General features: G+C 41.6%; 1 protein-coding gene across 1 annotated transcript in view; it reads left to right on the plus strand.

Moving 5' to 3' along the window:
• GALNT9 (polypeptide N-acetylgalactosaminyltransferase 9) overlaps positions 1-23,274 on the plus strand; it is a 157,221-nt gene that overhangs the window by 45,715 nt on the left and 88,232 nt on the right. The window contains exons 3-4 of the mRNA XM_067307006.1: positions 10,553-10,719; positions 12,820-12,994. Of these exons, the coding sequence (XP_067163107.1) occupies positions 10,553-10,719; positions 12,820-12,994 (342 nt within the window). The remainder of the gene's footprint in view (positions 1-10,552; positions 10,720-12,819; positions 12,995-23,274) is intronic.

Consider the following 23,274-nt stretch of genomic DNA (forward strand, 5'->3'; position numbering starts at 1 on the left):
ATGACTGGATTTGACCAGAGATTAAAGCAGGTCTCCTGTGAAACACACTGGAGCCCATTAAAGAAAGGATTGTTTGCCAAACATTGTTGTATGTCCTCCCGAGACCATAAAAAACATTGTTAGCTGAAGTAATAGTGGGAAATGATTGCATTCCTCTATCCTCCTCCTCGCCGCCACATGCAACGTGACCGCAAGCCCTTAATGAAATCTGTGAAGAGCTCTACAGTAGTTACCTTGAAAACTTTTTTATTGCCCTACATTTCTAGATAACAATGTGATGTTCTGCCTCTGTCCAGCATTAACAGTGCCAGCTGAGGGATTGAGATAGTCAACATCAAACAAAGGTACCTTGAATTTTTAATATTAAATACTTGCAGCAAAATTTTAAATAGTCAAGGGTAACTTTCTGTGTTTACATATTATTATCAGAATAACAAATAGCTTCAAGGATACAGCAACCTATTCTGTGCAAATGGAAAATGGTAAGATTACTCTTATACATTATTTATTGAAAATTATTCCTGTGATTTTGTCCACTCCACTTTTTTTTTAATTATGTCTGGCATGAACTTCAAGTGCAAAGATTTGAGATATTGCCAGAGAAGGTGGTATCTTAAGATGGGTCGTCTACTTCTGGATATCTGGGCTGTTATCTTCTCACTTGCTGCAAACATGCTGGGATTCATTGATACTTTGCCATAAAGATCCTTTTGGGGGATCTTGATGCATCCCCTTGGGTGGCAGAGCATTTCTCAATGGGAAGATGTGCTGGAAATCACTGGTGGAAATGTAACCGAAGAGCTGACTCCACATTGCCAGCTGGTGAGTAACCACCACTGGTGGCAATAGCAGGAAGTGGTGCCACAGGGTGGCAGCCCATTCTGTGAATGCATTCTAGGAAAGATTTTCTGGCTTCTTGAATAACTCCTTGTGAACCTTCCCTATTCAAAATATGAGGCCTTAGTTTTGGTGAAGCACTGAGATGAGATTGTAGTCTCTGTCCTCTACAGAGATTGTAGTTCCCTGAATTAAGTTTCAAAAAAATTGCACAAAAGGTAATGTTTTCTGAATATATTTTGCTGGCAGGAACTTGGAATCAAAGCCCTGCTAGTGTCAATAGGTAAAATTCCTCTAGTTTTGTCCTTTATTTAGTATCACTTCATTGATTTTTCACTGATGTTTATATTCTACTTAGTTTCAAGTGCAAAGAGATCCCAAATCTCAAAGCAGAACTTTGCAAGACCAAGTTTGTATTTATTTTTTAAGGCAACTCTGTCAAGTTTTCACTCATAAAGGATGCAAGCTAAAAGTCCAGTTAGAACAAGGACCAGGATCTCCCAGAAATCTTGAGAATGATGATCTTTAGTGTCCAATAAATCACATAAAATTAGGCAGAATACATGTCATCTGGAATTTAGTTGGGGTCTTTTTTAAATTTAAGTGTGGTACCATTAAAAATAAGAATAGAGTCACATGCATGGGGGCTGTAGGTTCTTTGGGGATTTTTGAAGAACATTTGAAAGCAGACTTCGGCTTCTCTGCTAATTTCTAATCAGCGTAATGCTTTGTGATGCAGCGTGCATACAGCCACAGGCAGATCTGAATGGGCACACTAGGGGATAGAGTGGAAATTTCTTGCAGATGGTATTTCAAAACATATTGGTGATTCAAGTTAAGTTACCAAAAAAAGACAAATACTTTCGACTATAGAAAGATCTGAGTGTGAGTTTTTAGCCGTTTTTCATGTTAATGAAAGGGCTTGTTTTAAAAGTGAGTGGAACTAGTTCTAGCATTTTTTATCTGTCTAAATAGATACAAATATTAGACCATGATGATGTATTTCTGATGATATTTACCTGAGAAAATCAGAAATAGCTCCCTGAGATATAGGGCCTCTTACTTTATATGTGTAGCAGCTGCTTTTGAGGAGTCTAGTAATCTGAAATCTAAGGGGTTAATACTGTTTGCGAGTGGGGACCACCTTCATATGTTAACCACACATATGTATTGGGCCATCAGTCCCTGATTGCCAGTTCTTAAGGCTTTCTACAATACAAATCAAATAATTTGTCTGAGAGGAGGGAGGAGTCAAGCCTGGTAGAGCAGTAATGGTGTAAGAAAACAAGAGATCCATGTGTGTGTTCTGTGTTTTTTTCTATCCAAACTGACTGCACTGTGCGCATAAATTAATCCCAGTTGCAGAGGCTTGGAATTTAAAAAGAAACAAAAAAGGACAAAAATGATTATCTAACTCTCAGAAAACCCCTGTCCCATGGTTCCCAGTGTAACTTCATGGAGAGCTTTATCCTGTCTGAGGATCTGCCTCTGTCCTGGCTTGAAATGGTTCTCTGTATTACAGGACAGAAATTCCTATAAATTTGGATTTTTTTTTTTCCTCAGGAAATGGGATGGAGAAGAGAGAGTTCTAAGGCTTAGAAGGCTTTTATTTTAAAAAAAAAGCTGCTGCTGTTCCTCATTCTGCAAATCATACAGGCATGAAGTCCAATTGTTCAGTCTGAGAATGTGGGAAATTCCTAGGAGCAGAAGGATGCTGGGAAACGCATGCCTCTGTTGCAAGGGGAATTAATGTGATGGTTAGGGCACAGGAGTTATTTGGGGGGTTGATTTCACGTAGCACAGGTTAATCAGCCTGTGCAGACTGTCATTCTCCTAATTCCTCTGTCAGGGTGCATTTAGGAACCTGGTATCTGTTGAAACACCTTTTGTTAAAGTTGTACACAGCACGTCAGTGTAAAGCTGCAATTGATCTGAACAAATCAGTTCCCGCCACAGCAAATACAAGGAGCTTCTAAGAAGGATTGGGAGGAACTCACATAAAAGTTACAGAAAACAAGATGTTACCTTTTTCCCATGTTATGTTTCTGATCGATATTAAAGGACATTTTTTCACTGATACAGGAAGTATTCGAGATTAGCACAGGAACAAGGATTTGGCCTGATCTCTTTCTGAGGAATATGTGTGATTTCTTTCTTAGATTTTTGAGTGCAAAATAAGAGAAAAAGGCAAGCAGGTATGAGAAAAGAGCTGCTGAGAATTCCAACAGTATGGGGTAGATTTAATATCGCTGTTTATTATAACCCTGAAAATGACCATGGACATCACTGTGTGCCAGAAAAGCAGAGGATGGATAGTACTAGTTGACTTCCCTTGGTTCCCCTTTAATATGAAGCACTGAAGCACCATGGGATAAGGAGCAGATGCATTATGCACACAGGAACAGTTAGGGGCGTGTCTTTATTTTAATGAATTTCTTCTTCTTCAAGGCTAACTGCTGAGGACTGGGAGCAAGTAGTGTAGCCAAGGGAGCAACTGAAGTCAGATCAAAGTTAGTTGGCTAAGTTGACCATTTGCAGACTGTAAAGTCCTGACATAGGAGTTTTTTAAACAATGCATACAATGACGATGATCTCTCATACCTACAGGAGCAGTAGAAAAGGCAGTCGTTTCTTTGGCATTACATTTCGTTCTTGCAGCACTGTCATTCTGTTTGCTCTTTTGAAAAGATTCAGGCATTAGGGCTCAAAATTGGCTTTAGTTGCTTTGGCAAACCCTTGCTTTGCTGAGGACCCAAAAATGAATGAATGGAGGAAGTCAGTATTAATGCCGAATGTCCAAATACTGACAGGAGTGTCATAGTGCTTGCAGAGGTAGAGGAAAAACTATCCCAATTTATTTTGCTGTCACTTAGGGGGAGGTAAAGCAGTTGCCCCCAAAACTGTTCATCAGTGTTGATGGCTTTATGGAGCTGCCTAGCAAGCTTGCAGCACCAACCAGGATTGCACCTTATCTTGTATCTGCACATCCCCAAATAAATTCAGGTGAGGAAAAAGGAGAATGTGTTGATTTTCTTTTGTAATGATAAATCAAAATGAAAGCTGTTCCACTGGGCAGCACAGGTCTGGGAAGGAGTAGCCATGGTGAAGACACCCCTTACCAGATTTTATAGACTTTTTATGAAAGCAGCTGTGGCTTCTTTTTAGATTAGTTGTAAATATAAGAGCTGCTTCTTTCAACGTACTTAGAGCATCAGTTTTCTGTACCAGTGCTCCTTTCTTCACATGTGTGAGTACTTATGTGATTCGTACAGAGCGCCATCCTTGAGCTGAAAATGGGGAGAAAGTTGGAGCAAGTCTTGAACTCCAAAGTTTCCTGTTTTTTTTCCTTTTGGATAGGGGAGAAAAATCCATCCTCAACAGAAAGAGAATGTTATGGAGTAATACAGTTAATACCCTCTGTTGAGAAGAAGAATTAGTAAGGAGCTGGAATCCTCTGCCTGATGGATTCAGGATCCATGAAGCTCATCAGTTTTGTAGCCTGTCATTGCTTTTGCCGCTGACTGGTCAGCAGTTGAGTCCCGTGCTGGCAAAGGACGTGTTTACACTTGTCACATTTTCACTGTTGTGCCAGTGCAGAACAAGAGAGTAATGCCAGTTTATTTCTGCATCTGAAAAGTTACTATTAAATCTAGCAATAGCTGTAAAGCCTCAGTAGCCTTCTGGAGAAAAAAATCAGGCATTGAGCTGGCCTCTAAATTTAGCGAGTTAGCTGTCGTAAGTCTTCTGCTGTTCCCCCTGAAGTCACAGCAACATTTAGGTACTAAAAGGTAAGCATGAGTGTGCGATTAATCTGAGCCTTGGGTTCAACTGGGGTCACAATATGCATTGATCTGGTGGTTAAAAGTAGTATTTGCTAGCAGTAATGAGCAAGGATTCAATCATCTTTTTTAATATTTATTTTCCTCCTTTCATTGACCGTATGCCCACCAAAGGGCTTGTTCCTCTTCTTTCTCCTGCTGTGGTTATAAAACATGAACGCAGACTAACGTGCAGTCTTCCCAGGATGGAGCACGTTGGGTTTGCTTTTGTGCTAGAACTGCAAAGGAGGTTGCTGCAGGCCCTAAAAGTTTGTGAAGGAGAGAAACTCACTGTCATCTCCATCCCAGTGGTTCATTGGAAAAACATATCCTGTATTATATACTTTAAAGATTCATGAAGCAGCTTTAGTTTTGTTTGCATTTCTTCCTGAAGGGTAAAGCTGTCAGAAGTCTCTAAATGTATTGCCAACTCCATTTCCAAACTAAGTATATTAAGGTCTGCAAGCAAAACTCATTTTTGATGTTAGTAAGTTTACAGACAGGAGAGGAGGCAGGAGAAGGGGACTAGGAAAAATTTTCTTTCCCTGGTAATCCACTGAACTACCAGCACTGCTGTAGTGCCAGCCCTTCACAAAAAATAGTGCAACTCCAACAGAATGGAAGACCAGCTTGGATAAAGAGGGGACTTCATGCATTTCTGTTGGAGCAGATACAAATAGAGCAAAAACAATCAAGGAATGAATGAAGGTTTAGACAAAAGGTTTCCTTCTCTCTTCTGCCTACAAGCCCACAGGGCTGCCATGAACTGGTTGATGTGCAGCTGAGAAGCTTTTGTTTTCTCAATGCCCCAGTTTCTAATCTGCAACCTTTTCTTTGGTAGTTCATGATTGTTTTTTACAAGGTTCTGGTCTGTCAGCTGGAGAGTCTTTCTGGTTTCTTTATGCCTGTGTAGGCAGTGCTCACAGTTGGTCTTAAGGGGCTGGGAAATGTTAATCTGAGAAACCAGTTCTATGCAAGGGAGACCATGAGTGAAAATCATCTCCAGAGTAGAGAAAAAGGATCTGACATCCAGCGCTCTGTCATGTACAAAGGAAATACCTCTGGGTTGCCAGCCAGGCTCTGCGGTAGCCAATACAGAGCAAAAACCCTCAAAGAGTCTTCCCAAGACAGCAGCAGAATGCCTCAGGCTTGAGGCTTGGTGTGTTGTATGAAAGGTGCCTGAAGGGCTGTTTCGCATATCAGGTCAAATCCATTCTCAGCTGGCCCATGGAAATGATTAGCTGTGGCATCATCAGCCTTTGCTTGGAATCGCTAGTCCTAAATGCATCCAGCGGCATGCTTCTCTCTGCAGCGCACACATCTGCCCTGGAGAGAGGCATTGCTCCTTGTGCAGACCTGAATTCAGTTGCCAGTTGTGCACTGTAAAAGCTGATGACAGCTTGCAGTACTAATGTAGGATCAGAGTAATAGCAAATGTGAGCGATGCCTGGCCAGCTAGACCGTCGCTAACTGCCACATAGCTCAAATCTCTGCTCTTTGATAAGTTCTTCTGAACTCGGTAGTGTTAGACAGATGTTAATGAGGTTAGGGTTTGACTTTCAATTATTGTAATTGTCCTTGCTCACCCGGTAGCTGCAGTTCGTAAGTGATCAGACCTACAGCAGGAAAGTGTGGAGAGCTTGGCAGGACTCCCTCTTCCCTGGCTGAGTGCTGGACTTAGTGCACGTGCTGTGCACTCTCCGAGCATGGCAGTGAGCCTCTGCGCCCAGCGAAGGGCTGCCTTAAACACCAATGCACTTTACTGCACGTTATCGGTGCTGCCAGAAATGGATGATTTCTTACATTCTTAACTAAGTCCTTTTGGTGATCAGGTTGAAGCATGTCAGGGTCTATTTGCTGGGACACCTTCATGCAGTTTGAGGTCTTCATCTTCTGGTTACTTTTCATCTCAAAATGGTTAAAGTTTGAGTTTGATGTTAAGCTTCTCCATCTGTAGCTCATAGGTTTCCTGCCTAATGATTTCGCTCCACCTCCAGACAGCTGCTCCAACTGTTTTCTGAGAGGATGCTTTATGGCTTATTAAAACTAATTAGACTTGTTATGGCCGTACTTTTTTCCTGAGACATCTCTAGAGTGATCTCTTATCTGCCGCCATTCCTCAAGACCAAAGTCAAGGGCTGCCCTGAGGACTTCACATGTCCTCCTGACACTCTGACTTCTCGACATTTCATGCAGGGAAGAGCACATTGCTGTGGGAGGGGAGGCTGCTGCTCTGTTTTTCACTGAAAGACGAATCAAGTTAGTCTGATACGCCCTAGAAGTCAGAAAGAGCAGAACTTCACTTTCATCCTTTCTCTTTCATGTTGGCTTTCCAGACGAATACACAATTTTGTTTGTGGCCCAGAGACATCAGGAATCTTGAATGTCAGCAAAGGCAGGTGGTGTAGTTAATTGGGCGTCACAGTCCGTCACAGGTGAGAAGCTATAACCAACTGGCAAGGTCATGGCAGCTACCATGAGCACATATTCCAGTGGTGCAAGCCCCAAGGTGCCTAGTGGCAAGTGTAATTGTCATCCCCATGTAGCAAATCTAGGCTCCTGTGTCCCTCTTTTGTGGCTGAAAGGCCTCATGTTCAGCTTGCAGCAATAACCTGCCCCTTCAAATGAGGAAAAACAAAGCTTTTGGATCTTGGAGTGGCTTTGTGTTGCCAGCAAAGAGCAATTAATCAGTAACAAACCATTTGTTGCATTTTTTTACAAGTTATTCCATAATATTTATGCCCTAAGATTGAATGGCTCTGATCAGGTATTACTGAAGTTGTTTCTAAGAGTCTGTGCTGTGCTTGCCATGGCACAAGTGACTGGGTTATCCATTGCAATGCACTCCGTCTGTTGTCAGCATCCCGGCAGGAGTGAAGTTGTTAAGACATTGTAACGGTATGGTGGGCATAGTTGTTCTTTGATGGTGGAGCATAATTGCGTGCGACTATTGCTACTGTCACTGTTTGGCTTGGAGCGTCAATTGCTGGTTAGGGTTTCTTGGAATGAAGGAAGTATTAACTGTAAATTGCTGCGGCTGGGATCTAGTTACAGAATACATTGGGAAACATTTGGGCGCCAATCCAACAAAGCACTTAAGCACCCACTGATTTTTCAGAGAAGGCCCATTGCCTGGGATTGCTGGTGTTCTCAGACATCCTCTGAAGTGTTTGTTAGTGGACCAGTACTTTTCCCTGACTACCTCAGCACATCCATCTCATTTTCGGAAGTGACTGAAGGAGGTGAGAGTCCAAGGTTGACTGGAAATCTGCAGGAAGTAAACTCCTAAATCATTAATATACTTTGAAAAGTTTACTCAGCTGGACAGCTTTTCTTGCTGTTCTTCAGCCTTGCTGTAATAGATAAAATTACGACACCTTTTTAACCTCTGCCAAATTCTGAGATCTGCTTTTGTTCATCTAGGTATTCCTGTTGTAATTGGGTTACCCTAGATATTCTAATATGTGATGATTGGAGCACTCTTTCCAAATACAGACATAATGCAGTTTTTCAGCTATGTCCTGCTGACAGAGAAGGGGGAGAATTCACAGAAGGAAGTTACAGTCTGAAGTGACAAGAGTGACTTAACCCAGGAGGGATAATGAATTCAGAACAGCCCGTTATCAAAAGCAGCCCAGTGGTGCCCTGTAATGTGGGTAGTTGTTGAGCCCCAAGGCAGGAATAGAGCCTTGTAAACAGGAGAGCACTTAGAATCGCTCTTAGGATAATAATGCATTGATTTAATATGAGGAAGAACGGATAGATCAAAAGTGGAGGTTATGATTTAGATGTTGAGTTGGAAATACTGATCTTCTCAGAACATATGTGGGAGGATGGAGAAACAGGGCTGGAGATTAGCCCTACCTAACCTGTCAATCTGGACAGAAAAGTAGGTCTTGGTCCCCAGGCGTTCCAGTCCACTTACCAGGAAAAACAAATACTTCTTCCTTCAGAAAAACTCAGCAAAATTTCTTGATCAGAAGGCAAAGGAAGCCCAGCCTAAACCACTGTGGTCTTGCACTATTTCAGCAGTTTGCAATTATTTTCTAGCCAAGATACTTTGCTCCTTCTACAGCTACCACTCTACCTCCAATGCCTGTGCCCATCTTTCCTTGCCCTTGCTTGCCCCTCTGCATTGCAAATGCTGTTTTTGCTGCCCTCTCATCCTCCCTGTTCCTCCTCCTCCTCTGCCACAGCATCCCTTCATCTCCCCAGGCTTTGGCCATGCTTTTTTTTCCTTCACTTCTTCCCTACTCCTCCAAGTGCTGATGCGGGAGACGTGGCCCTGGGTGGGCTCCCTCTGCCTCACTCTCCCTGGCGATGCACCCACTAGTTGGTACCTGTCTGATTTACTGAAATGCAATTTGCTGTGCCCTGCTGATACAAGTGAGGCACGGAGGCAAATTGCTGCCAGATCAAAGATGTCCCTAATCAAGGGAAATCTTGCAAGGTCCGTGCTTTTAGCTGATGGCTGTTTTGTGTTACAGAAATATTCCTGATGGATTTCTTTGATACTTTGGTGTGGTCAAGAGGAAAATCACATTCAAAGAGAAATTCAAAAAGGAGGCTATATCAGAGCAGTCACAGCTCCTGTAAATCTCTGTCTTTGTTCTGGCTTTATTTTTAGGTTGTATACCAATCCTATGTAGAAGTTCGACCCAGTGGTGGTCTTTATGGTGCAGGTCACTAGCAAGCAGCCAGGACGTAGCCATAGTAACACCGTAATCAATGCCGAGTACTCCAGGTCTCTCAGCAAAAAGTGCTGGGATGAGTAGGAATTATGAATAATTGCTCTTTTCTAGAATTCATAACTGATTTCCAGAGGTTACCCAACAGTCAAGCGGTTGCTCTCCCCCTACATCCAATAACTGTGGATAGTGGGGAGAAAAGTGATCATTATGCCAAAGTAATGAGCAAAGAGGTCAGAAAGTTTGATAAGAGCAGGAGAAGTCATTTTCTGTGATATCATTAGCAGTATTTTAGAGAGCAGGTTTAGTAATTGCTATGGTAATTCTGAATGGCTTTTGACTGTGAGAACATGTAGGTAATTTTTTAAAGTTAGCATCTTTGCTAGTGGGAGAGAATTTCATTAAAACAAAGCAGCAGGGTGCTGCAGAGGGGCACGGATGGTGCTTGGGGGAAGCAGCGCTTCTGCTCTGTGCTGCGTGACTTTGCAGCTCCCTCCTCCGGGCCTCAGTTTTTCTTCTCAGAATGGTCTATGGTGACTTGTATGCATCAGTGAGCAAGCACACGAGGGAACTGGGAATCTCAGCAATTAGCTGGATACCGAGGTGATGTCTCAGACAGGGCAAATCAGTTTTATAAATGTCCCACTGTAGGCAAGTCTGTACAACAAACAAGCATCATATGTTTGTTACTGCTGCGCAAGCAACAATTCAGAAATGGAAGCAAATGCTCTTTGTCTGGGCAAATCCAAAGTTTGCTTGAGTAGGTCCTGGTTTTATGAGTATGAGATCTAACTCGGGGCTAATGGCAGAACTTCAGAGGTTTCCTCGGGAGCACGGGCAAGCCACAGCATGGTGGGGTTTTCCAGGGTGTTTTTGAGCAGAGTCGTTGATACTCCCGTGGTTTTCATGAGAAGCTTTTAACCCTCCAGAAACTGCGTTCCCCTACAAATCTGTATGCATGCAGATATGCTTGTGTTTTCACCAAGCTGATGAAAAATTAGCTGCCCCCAGCTATGCCGCTTCTCTTCAGCTTTTGCCGGGTCTTCATTTGCACTCAAATGAAGCTTTGCTTCGGAGCTGCCATTTATCCAGGTAGGTTAGAAGGAACAAGGTGGCAAATCCACGTGTGCTGGAGAGCGAAGGAGGATGGGGGGACAATTTGTTTTCAGTGTTTTGCTGGGGCTTCAATTCTTCCTTTGTTCCCTCTAGGTGCAAACAGATGACTTACCCCGATGACCTGCCCCAGATCTCCGTGGTCTTTATATTTGTCAACGAGGCGCTGTCCGTCATCCTGCGCTCCGTGCACAGCGTTGTGAATCATACCCCGTCGCACTTGCTCAAAGAGATCATTCTGGTGGATGACAACAGTGACAATGGTGAACACACGTAACTTTTCCTCTAAGTACTGTGTCCTGTGTCCCTAATGGACGTGAAATGCAAATCAAAAGGTTACTTCAGGCTTGAGTGCATTTTTCTAATGTTGGACTGAAACAGTATTGAGTCAGTCTGCATTTAAACAGCTGGGGAGGAAGGTCGTATGTGCAACCACTGATTTATGGCCCAATAATAAGTTGATATAAATTAACTTACCTCCTTTGAAGTCAGTAGAATTTGCAAGAGTTTGTTTCTTTGATGAGGTGGTCAATTGGCCAGTTTTACAAAGCTATGAATAAATATTTATTATTTATATAACAAATAAACGTTATGTGGATAAACCCTGCTGATTTCATTGGAATTCCCCGTGGGATGAATGGCATTTGTACAGGCAATCTTAATATAGAAACAACCCTTTTCTCCAAGTTTTCAGGTCCAGAAGAATATCATCATTAACAGACCAAAAGTTTAAATTCTGCTTCCAAAGAAAAGTAAGGCTGCAGATTCTCCTTAAAGATAGTTTCAGCTCTTACATGGAAGCACACCCTGCTTTTGCTTGATTTATCTGGGTGTTAATAATACTGGATTTTGCTTTTGCTTTTGCTTTTTTTTTTTTTGATGTAGGAAATAAATTAGATCTGAGAATGAAACAACAAAATGGACACACAGCACCTGCAACTTGCAGGTCATGTAATTCATTAATGTAAAAATAGCACTTCTATTAACAGCCATCAAAGTGAAAACACGCATGAGCATGTGTAGGCTGCTAGTGATCCGCGTGTTTTGTAGGACACTAGGGCAAGAAGTGCCTATAGGAGGCAGGTGGCTGATGGAGTTGTTGTGTTTCAAGTTGTTAGAGCTTAGACTCCTAGAACTGTTGCAGCTTCTCAAATCATATTTGTTAAAATAAGGCTTCAGGTTTAGCATTTCCTCCACTACTCAAGAGCTTTAAAACTTTCAGTTTTTAGTTGCTGTTCTTTTTCAAGAACCCCAAAGAGAACAGAGGATTGAAACAAACCATTAAAATACAAGTAAGCCCCAAAATAGATAGGTTCAAGAAACCTCTTGTCCAATTCTGCTTTCAGTCACAGCAGTGTAACCTGTGGAGTAGATATCTAAGACTGCAAAGTGTTTCAGTCAGTGTAATACAGAGAATTGGACTCATGGTTTCTCAGTGAGCTCTTATGGGACTTTTCTCCATCGTTCTTCTAGGTAAGTGGAGATTTATCAGGTCTTTGATTTGGATGCTGATGGTTCTGCTGTGTTATATGGATCAGAAAAATGAAGTTTCTCATGTCTTGGAAGCTTCTACTGGTTTTCTTAATAAATATATATGAGTAAAAGTCTCATTGCAAATAAGTTGTAGCATAAATGGATTACTAAACTAGACTGATTTTTTTAAAATATGTAGACCATTTTAGTAATTTGCCTGTTTATAAGCCTATTGAAATGAAGCTGAATAAAGGAGTGAAGGAGTTCTGCCCTACCTGTGGCTGAATGCCTGAAACTGAACAGAGAAAAAGGAGTCTGTTTGAAATATTCAATGTTTGTTTAGCTTAAAGAGTAAGAAGCCTGGTGTTGAGGAGTCTTAATTATATTTAAGGGGAAAGCCTTAAAATTAAGGGAAATTGATTCTGATCTGAATAAGGTCTTAATGCAAAATCCATTGAAGTTGCTTGTCAAACTCTTACTGATCAGCATAAATCCACCAGTCTTCCATGTTATACTGCCGTAGGGTCAGAATTGCTCCTGTAGAGGCCACTTGCAGCCTGCTGGAAATGATCAGAGTGTTAGAACAGTAATTATTTTTAAAAACATTTAGACAAACTACCTCTCTAAAACAATATGCACATCCTTGAGGCCATATTATACCTGTGTGAGTCTACAGTAACTGCTCTGATGTGTATAGGGTTTCTCCTAGCTGATATCCCTGGAACTGATCCTTGCCACAGTTGCAGTACTTGGTTTGTATTCGTGAAGGTGACTAAAGATTTGGGAATATTTAAGAATTTCTTTCCCTGAATAAATCAGATTCAAATGTAATATCATAAGGCTATGTTTTTTTTTAATTCTGAATATTTTTGTGTTTCTTTGCCCTACAGTTGAGCTAAAATTTAATCTGGACCAGTACGTCAATAAGCGATACCCAGGCCTGGTGAAAATAGTGCGCAATAACAAACGCGAAGGACTGATTCGAGCCAGAATCCAGGGCTGGAAAGCAGCAACCTCTCCTATCGTTGGTTTCTTCGACGCTCATGTTGAGTTCAACATTGGCTGGTAAGAAGTTTTGATGGTAATGTTCTTGTCTTACATTCTGTATTCCCGCAGGAAGAGCAGTACCATTACCCTGTGCCCTGCCTCTCAAAGGCTGGAAAAGAGATTGGCTCAGCCACAGGGGAGCTGCAGAACTGCAAGGATGAGATGGCTGTAGGCTGGTGTTATCACATTAGCAATTACATTTGAATATTATTCTTGATTGTTGCAACATCACTGACGGTCTTCTGCAAGGGCTGCAAGATCCATTAAAAGCTGCTGTCCCGGCTCTAGCACAACTTGCTAGAAAGGGAAGCAGTTTAAACTGCCGTGAACCAGAGGCCTCCAAAGCAGGCAAATGGGGAAACACCTTTAAGGAGGTTCTGAGCTCAAGGCAGATGGATGCTTTCAAGTACTTGTATTTCATCTCCTTGTCATTTTCTATCATTTCTTCTTAGAAACTTGAATACAAACCTGATTTCCTCATAAATTTTCTTGCATTTACATTTGAGGGAAACATTGAATTATCTCCTGTGTTTTTAATGGGGCTTGAAATTAGCACACCTTTCCTCATCCCCTTTGTTTTGCAAGGGAGCAATATTAACTCTGGTAAGCAGTTTTCAGCTTAATGGGCCAGATCTTCAGCTGGAGTAAATCTTTGCAGCACCACTCAGTGGCCAATATTTGGCATTACTGGAAGTGAGGTCTGAAGGAACTGATATGTACAGTCAGCTGAAAAAGGGCTTTGGGGACCTGCAGTATGTGAAATGTATATTTTTGAAAGTGGGGCTGCTATTTGATAATGATGATGCAGGATTACAGTGGAGCTGATTGTGCTCTGCGGTTCTGGGAGATATCCCGAATTTAAAACTTAAAAATAGCTGCACTTAAAAACAGAGAGAAATTTAGTTGCAAAGGAATGAAGTGTTTATTTTTATATGTTCATGAATATCTTTATCAAATGGAAGCTGCAATAAAATAAGTCTTGTTGTAGTGCACCTGGTTTATATTCATCCTTTCTTTTTTCCCATCAAGCACTATAACAGCAGTTGTAGTAATTTTCTGTAAGCTTAAGAGCTGAGTTTAATTTATTTATTTACTTTTAAGCAACTGTATCTTTCAAGTCATTGCAAATGTGAACGTAGAGTAGTATCAGCTACTGGACAGAATCTGGGACTGAAACCTGGCAGTGGTGAGAGCATGCTCTGGGTGCTCTCCTGGGCACACTCAGGAAAACACATTTACAGAATCTGTTGATCCACTCAACTGATATAGCTGTTTTTCTAAAACAAAGGCCACCCTCTGGTCCGCTTTGTGCTGAGATAAATTCAGCTGTCTTTGCAACAGGGATGGTCAGTCCCTCACTACATTCTTCCCTGAGCTTTATGGGCACATTGCCTTGCCCATCTCCTCTGAGCCTTCTTCCGCTATTCGGGTTTATTGGTTGGTCACAGCAGTAAATGAAAGTGTGTGTGTATCCAAGAAAAAAGGTATTTGTGGTTACTGCATCCTTTTCAGTATATGCTCCCCTCAACAAATGCATTTTAAGTTTCAGTAATACTGTTGAACCTATCTCTGCAGCTGCTTTGAGACAGCTTTGCTTCTGGAGTAGCTACAGAAGATGAATGAGAATAGCAAACATGCATCAGAAGCGTAATACCTCTTTCTTTCAGAGTAACCCGTGAAGGCTAACAGTGTTCCCTTTTAGTATTCCCACAATTCTTCCCCTCCGCCTTTGGGCCCACAGGCAACCATCTCCATCCTTCTTCTATCTGTTTCCTCCTAGTTTTAATTCTGTCCCTCTACAAGTGCTCATGTGATGGCCTGTCATCTTGAGTTTCATCTCATCACCTTCCACTTAGGAGGGACTGGAAGGACAGCTTCCTTCTGGGCAGCTTTAACTTTTCCCACCAGGTTAGCATTACCCCTATCACATAACAGTATAAACTTGGTAGTCATGCATATCTTGTTAAAGCACTGCTGTTCTTTTCTCCTATTTAGTCTCTCCTTTTGGGTGAACATTTCCCCCCATTTTAAGTGTATATTCATGTATTCAGAGGCCACGTGGATTGCTCCCCCTCAGAGCTGTCTATGGATTATTTGTGAGTTAATTAAAAAGAAGCCAATTCTTTTTCCTGCAGAAAAGAACATTAGCTTTTTGTTTGGTTTATGTTCCATCTGAAAGTCAAGTATCTATAGTGCAATTTTAGTTTTCCACTCAATGGCTGCTTTATCTGCTTAATCAGTTGGAAGATTAATTCGTAAAGAATCAGAGGAGGTCTTTATCACTTTCTTATGAAACATGCAGGACTGTGACAACAAAAAAACTTTCCGTTAAACAATTGTTGCCTCATTTAAGGATGAACTTTTGCCTTATATTGCACTAGAGAATTTTACAGACTTTCATAGCAAAACTCTCCAGGAGCACCACTTCTAAACTAAAATACAGTCTGGTAGGATATATTAAAAAAAAAAAAACTCTACAACCTGGCAGGTCAAATTAACTATTGAATTATTTATTTTACTGTGCTTAATTGCTGCTTTTTTGCCTCTCAGGTGTTGAAACAGATTAGTGCAGAGCAGAGATTTTCTACTGATCTGTTCCCCTTAAGACATCTGGTAGTGTGAGCTAATTCTACTGCTCAGACAGTAAGAGTAGAGAGGACTAGGTAAAAGGGCAGCCATTACTATTAATTCTCAAATGGAATTTTAAATGAAAAGTATGTAAAAATTTCCCTGTACAGTTTGTATGTAAAATTCTGCCTGTCCTGCAGTAGCACCACTTCTGTTTTTAATGGCTACTCACTGTCAACAGAAGTCAGTGTCTAGAGCAGCATCCCGGCAGAACCGATAGCAATGTAATGCTCTGAGCTCTCAAAATACACCCATGAATATTCACTGCTGGAGACGGCCTTCCTCTCTTCCTGGCTGCTGCTCTCTGCAGTCGGAAAGGCAGTGGGACAAGTGTCCTGGGGTTGCACGATTGCAAGGGGAAATACTAATGGCCAAGAGGTGAACAGGAACAAGGTGGAAGGTGGCCCCCTGTGAAGGCAGCAGGATCATATTGCAGCTACATTTTATTCTTGCTCCTGGCAGGGCTCAGCAAGGACAGTGGCACATGGACATGCTTAAAACCCCTGGCACTTGTCAAGTGCACTCATTTCAGTCTTAGCATAAAGCAGGATCTGCTCTCCCACTGTCGTGTTAGCTCAGAAAAGACAAAAGGACTTTTTTTTTTTCTTTTTCCAGTACTCTTGGAAATTGCTGTTCTGTGGTCCTCAGTCCCAGTTAGTTTTCTATGTATTGTACGGCTATGATGGGGAAAAGTAGCTACTTTCCCTCTGCCTGTATTTTTAACTATGGTTTCCAGAGAAAGCCATGTTACGCGGTTGTGCTGGGATGGAAATGCATCTGTCTGTCAGTCTCCAGTTTCAGCCAGATCTGACAGAAGGCGAAAGGTCTCGGAGAGATTACATTCCTAGAGGAGCTGTGGAAGCAGGCAATTGAATAGTGCTCCAAATCAGTACTGCTACTGAGAGGCTGCAGCATGAATTCATAGTGGAGATAGCTGTTAAAAGCACCCCAAATATGAGGGAAATGTGGGTGAAAGTTTGCACCTGATCAGCCATATGATCTACCCAAGGAGAGAGATGGTTGCAGTGTGCCAGACCTCATAAAGTCCGTTATTCACCAATCATCTCTGATGCTTCCTAATTTTGTGTCCTGTATTTTATAGGCAATACCCTTTTAGAGCAGGAAAAGGCCAGGAGTACGGTGGAATTTGAATAAAATTTAATGAGAAGAGTAAATGGAAACAGATGGTTCTGGAAAGATGAACGATGGGAGAATGTCTATGTTGTGATACTGGAAAAGCATTACTAAAAGGCTCCAGTGAACGGGAATATAGGAGGAGGTCCATATTTGACAGTTTACTGGAAAGGCAGCTATTTCTGTCTTTAAAAATGTACCTTTGCAGAAGGTCATACATTCCTGTTTGTGGGTATATTTAAGTCTGTAAAGTTCAGTTTTCCCTTCATGCCACTCAAGATTTCAGCAGTCTTGCTCTGCGAGTTTTGTATTAAGTCCACCCATTGTGCATTAAGCAGTACGCAGTAACACTGGGTACGGAGCATCTCATCCTAGCTGCTAACTGTGTTGCTGGAGACGTAGAGCATTATATAGCCTCCTGCCTTTGAAAGATGGGAGAGAATGTGACAAGAAGAGAACTGGAACACATGATGTTGGGGATCAGAAGAGAAAAGATGGCAGAGAATGGGGTGTTAATTCTCTGGGTGAGAAAGAGGACACGTTGAGTGAAGGAGGGCAGAAATCGGTAAGTGAAAGACAGAGACAACAATATATTGGCAGCCATAAAGAGAGTGCTAGGAGGCATAAAAGAGACATAATGATTGAGTATTATACTTGCTTCCTATCTTAGGAATTACTCTTGCACATATCACAGAGGTAATATTGGAGCACTGAATGGAGTTATGCAGTACTGTAGTAATTAAAATTTTGCCAGACAAAGGGGAAGTATCGATGAGGAAACGGTGGAATACAAGAATTTCATCAAAAAATTTCAATATACCAGAGAGACAGGGAGAACCTGACATGAGAAAGGACCTGAATTACACATCTAGTGTCCTTCAGTCTGTGCCACACACAGACCATTATTATAGATTATCCCTGAAGTTGGCAGTGCTTTAAAAAGATAGAAAATGGGGATTTTAATGAACTAAGAGGAAGAGCTAAAGATCAAGATCCCCAGGTCTGTGGATAATACTTTATAGGTGCTATTTTATACTGTAATGTGTAGTGCGGTTTGTTGTAGTGGCTCTAAGTAACGGATTCTCAAAAAAGTATGTGAAGCAAAGAGGGATCTGATTTCCTCCTAAACTTCAACTGTCTTTGTTCATCCCAACTACTCTGTAACGGAGACACGGTTACGCTTTGGTAGGGCAAAGCCACAAGTGCTTTTCTCCCCACTGAAAGTTCCCCTGTTAATGTTTTCAGGCAATATATTATAAGCTGGACTCTACCAGCAGGTAAACTCTCCATGTTGCTTTTCCAGTTGAGCTCACATGGCTCTTTGGAGCACCTCCAAGGTCCTCATGGATCATCCCTTCTAATAAGAGAGTGCTGAAGGTGAGGGTAGTAGTTCCTAGTCCTTGTCCTGTGCAGTTCCTCCCCTGCTGAGGGTTCACAGGTATCACTCCTGCTCAGGATGCAGTTTATTACATCATCCCTGGTATCGTGCTGAGTTGGACCTGGGAAGTTTTATTTAGGTGCTTATGCAGATGCAAAGGAGAGGACATGATTATTGAGGGAGCTTCTCCATTTCCAAAGCCTTTACTACTCACTTAGGATGAATCTGGTAACTTAATGGAATACATGTTTCAGATAGCAAGTGTCCTAATATTAGCTGAGTAAAGAGGGAAGCATGCAAGAGGCCATGTGGGCTTTTTGGATGTACGGGGAAGTGCCAGCTTGCATTCAGAGGACATGCCAGAAAAGCAGCTTCAACTATTCATCTACCTAAACAACCTAGACCGTTCATTGAAGCATCCTCATTGCTTTTCAGTGGTGCAGAAAAGAGCTATTCAGATTTGGCAGCCAAATGGCTGATCTTTAACTTTCCAGCAGGCATTTCTGCAGCGTTCACCCCGTTCTGGCTGGGGGTTGCAGGTCTGGAAGCTCGCCGGGCCTAGAGGAACGCTGATAGAGATGTCAGGTGCAACAGATGGGGAATTTGCTCTCTCAGAGAGCGAGGAAGGGAGTATGATTTTCTTTTTTTTTTTCAGTGCTCTGAACACTTATTTACGGGAAAGATATTCCGCATGAAATATTCCTCACTTGGCCTCAGTGAAAAATTATATATGTCGGTAGATTTGCTTGTCTGCATCTGATAAATGTATATTGTCAGTGAAATCTGAGGCAGCATATAAAATCACATGCAAAATAAGCTTTCAATTTACACAGAATTTTTTCTTCAATTTCTGTGTTAAGTTTTTGCTTCATGATAGCAAGCAGTGGTGCAGCCAAAGTACAGTGTTAAACCCACTGAGCAATAAAATCTAACAGGTGAGACCACGTTGTCTTTCATTTATGTCATATATGGAAGAGCGCTTACTAGAAGAAAAAGGAATTCTGTTTTGTGAAAAGTAAAAAGCAAAAAAAGGAGGGGGGATGTTTTTAATATTAGTTCTTCATTTTTTATTGGAGTAAAAATTAGAATGGTGATGATAGGAAGAAAAGACATACACTTATCTCAGAACAACCCAAAGTCTAGGATAGTAGGGTGATCACTTGTGACAGGGACAGAATTTAGGAGAAAACTTTCCCAACACAATCCCTGTCACTTAGGAAGGGGTTGGGTTTTGGACATATTCAGAAGAAATGTCATTTAGAAACAGAAGGGGATATTGACAGATGCATAATATAATCGATCTACCTAAGAACTGACAGGAGCTCTAGGTATTCGGGGCGAGCTCCTTGGTCGATGCATGTTGGCAAAGCTTCATGGATGTTGTGAAGTCCATTGAAGCGAGAGAGTTGTACAGCTGAGGCTCTGGCCTGCAGAATGCATATGATTGCTCTTAGATCACGTGTTTATTCTTGTGTTTTGCCTTTTAAAAAGTCTACTTGAAGTCAGCAGGTGGCTTTACATATTTAAAGGGAGAATTATATAATCATGTGTGCTGAGGAGCTCATTACTAACTAGTTTCATCTGTGCTTGGGAAGAAGCTGTTCTTTTTAGCTTTGTGAAAAAACAGACTTTCCCATTGGCATAGACACTCTGACAATCTGTTTAGGATGTAAGATGGCATACAATTTTTGTTTGCTGTGATTTCCTCTGGCGTTTGAGCTGCTCTGAGTTGGCCCAGTGTTAAACACAGAATGCATGTATGTTCAGAGGTGGACTTACAACGGGATTAGAGAAGTCAGTCTGAGCACAGTATGACCCCTGCCATTGCTCTCGGTCTCCTTACTGGCTTACTTTATACTCTGGGTTAAATTCTGCCTTCCAATTCTTTTACCAACTCTCGTGTTTCTCTTGGGAGTGCTTATTGTTTGAGGCCCACAGTACTGGCTGTGCTAGAGCTTCTTCCGAAGTCAACGTGGGTGCTCAGCACCTTGGAAAATCCAGACCCACCAGTAGGCAAAAGCATTAAATGCATGAAATGTATGTGCTGTTTTCCGTGATATACTCCACAGTCTTTGACAAATCAAGACAACCTTTTGTTGTGATTCTGCTCCTGATCAAGGATTCCTTCCACAAATTCCCCATGAGAGTTTCTGCAAGAAGGAGTTGCTTAGCAAAGCACCCGTTGTGGATGTGCCTGCCAGCACGTCCTTGTACCTGTGGGGAGCCTGCTGAAATCATGGGAAAGCTATATGCTTTATAGAGTTTCAACCATGCACTGTCAGCCGCAGGGCTGAGGCCTGGGAATGAGACTTCAGCAGTGTGCAACTAAATTTCTGAAACTGGAAATAAATCCCAATTAAAAATACCCATTAGCCCAGTGGAGTCTATAAGAGAACTAAATTTACTGTTCTCTCTCTTCTGGTTATAGCCATCCAGTAGCAGTCTATTCAGAAAGAGAGGAGAATGCTGACAAATACATATTTTTAGAGGGGACGAAAGGGAAGAACGTTTTTGTCACACAAATTCCAGCCAGAATAGTCTGCTAGGTTTTTATTAGATGTAAAAAACCTGGACAGGGCCAAGCACTACCTTTAAAGCTGAATGTTGCGATTATGTTTAGGTTACAGAAATCCATCATGTCTGTGAATATGCCTTGGAGAGTTTTTTCTCTTGTTCCGATTAATAATTTGTCAACAGTATGTGCTACTAAGTGCCTATAAAGTATGCTGACTTAGATACAGGCTAGGAACCTAATATTTCTGCATCTGTGAAAAATAGGGATGAATCTCAAAATTCACATCTGGCTCATGTACCTAATCAGTCAGGACTGAATCCTGCCTCACTGCCACCACTAGCAGTTCTGACAAGAGTTCAACACTGGAAATGCTGATGGAAGTAATTAGGGTTCAGTAATGTCTGTGGAAAGAAAACACTCCAGGACCATACTGCAGCTCATCAGCACAGCACATTGCTCTCTTGGACTTCACCGCTCTCTTTCACTCTTTCCTTTTTGTCCTAGGAGCTGCCAGGAGCACCTGACTTCTCCAAATGCATAGTGGAGAAGACAAGACAAGAGGGAAAAAAATCAGGAAAAGAACATTAATGTCTATAAAGAGGATGAGTAAATCCACATAATAATTTAGAAACTTAAATTTGGGGGGAAAATAGAAATTACTAGGAAAGATTTCGTCTTAATCCTTTCAAAAACCCTAACCAATTAGTCAAAGCCAGAATTACCAGCTAAGTTGACAAGGGACAGTGCTACTCAGTCCACAGAAACAGGTGATTGGATAAGTCCATTGAGTCCAATAGAATTATGCAAAGGCTGGACTTTGCTAGCAATGCCTAGCAATAAAAAATGACTCACGTTTCATGGATTACTTAAGATAAGCAATGTAAATGCAGTGCATTATCCAGTCCTGTTGAAGCTTACTGCACTTCTTCTGGCTATCCAATTACCTAGGCATCTTGGCAGGTAGAAAAGCAGAGCGCAAGCAGTTTCAGTGGTGTGAGGGCATTGGCAGAATCTGAGGTTCAAATATTCCTGTAGATCTCATTGAGATGAACTAGGACTTGGTGTCTGAATATCCCTCTCCCAGTCACCTCAATGGGATGGGAAGTTGATAAAATGCAGTTTCAGCAGTTGCTTTCATGCTGATTCATTCTGTATGCTTGGCATGGTATTGTACTTCATCTGTAATGTAAGGGTAGGGATACCAACACTGTAGTAATATCTTCAACATTTACATTTCTTGTGTGCAAGAGCCTGAAGTAGAACTTCAGCCATCACATGGGCAGGTCTCAGGTACCTCAGAGTTCATGCAAGTTCAGAATCTGAAACATCTGATTGGTAGATTGATAAACATTCATGAAATTTCATCATACAGTTTGGTCAGACTCTTGTATCAGACTCCAGAGATCCCCTTGTGTGTCATTCTGCTACAAAGCATTGAGTCAGGTGGTAATAAAACTCAGGCCATACACCTTGATAAACAGGGGACTTCAGTCAGCTACTGAACCAAGGATGTAGTTTGTCATGTCTAATATGATAGCAGTACCAGAGTTGGGAATGGATTGTTTTTTTCTGTTATGAAGAAAATGATGAGGACCTTGCTTAGTATTTCCAAGGCACAAGTATCAGATGAACATGATAATCACAACATGATTGAGGGCTGAAAATCAGAGTGTATGTTAATATTTTCTTCATGTCCTTTCTCTCACCATTATTGGGGATGGATTTAAACAGCACAATTTTAAATGTCTTGCAAAGTAGCAGCCTAAATTCCCCTTACAGTCAAAATAGACTCCTTTGGAACATTATTCATCTCACCTATTTTCAGTGTCTACCTTATTATGAGAAGAATCTTACTATAAAAGTGCCTGTGTCTGCCTCTGTCTGCTGAGTACGAAGGAAGTTCAGGCAATTACCTTGGATGTAGAGGTCTGTGTTGTAGACATCTGACATTAAGGGAGAAGAATTCTGCATCTCTTTTGGCTTTTATCTTTACATGATCTCAATCTACCCTTCAAAGTAAGATACTTGACAAAATAAGTGCACAAGGAAGAAGTCTAGGAGTACATGTAGAAATTTCAGAATAACTTTAAGCATGATGGACCGTATGGTTAAAGGGCCCTGTTTTGTATGAACATAAATGTCCATGAAATTGAGGACCTTAAAATTTGGTGACCAAAGAACACTAATGAAGAAAGGTAAAGTAGGTTTAAAATCTCCCAGTCTTTCCTTGCTTTTCAAAGACCTGTTTGCTGTAACAGGTATGAATAGGAATGACAGAATTTGATTCTTATAGAGGGAGCACATTTACAGATTTTTGCTTCAAAAAGCATGCAGTCAGTTTTCTTGCATTTGCAGAGCAGATCTGGAGAGACTAGGCTCAAAAATAATATGTTCTTGCAGATTATGGGAGTGACTGCATGCAGCTCTGTGTCCTGTGATATGCACAAGATCTGGCTAGAGGATCCAGTCCCTCTGCTCTGTGTCTTCCCTTCTGCACCAAATCTGTCCAAGCAATGCCCAAGGGATGCAGGAGTGCACCATCTTCTGAGATGTCATTTGGTTTGCAAGGGCACTAGAGTCAATTCTGGAATGAGGACCCTGTTAATGGTTATTGTTAATTATTGCAAATTGACTGTGCCAAAA

The sequence above is a fragment of the Apteryx mantelli genome, chromosome 17, assembly GCF_036417845.1.
Source record: "Apteryx mantelli isolate bAptMan1 chromosome 17, bAptMan1.hap1, whole genome shotgun sequence".
Lineage (NCBI taxonomy): Eukaryota > Metazoa > Chordata > Aves > Apterygiformes > Apterygidae > Apteryx > Apteryx mantelli.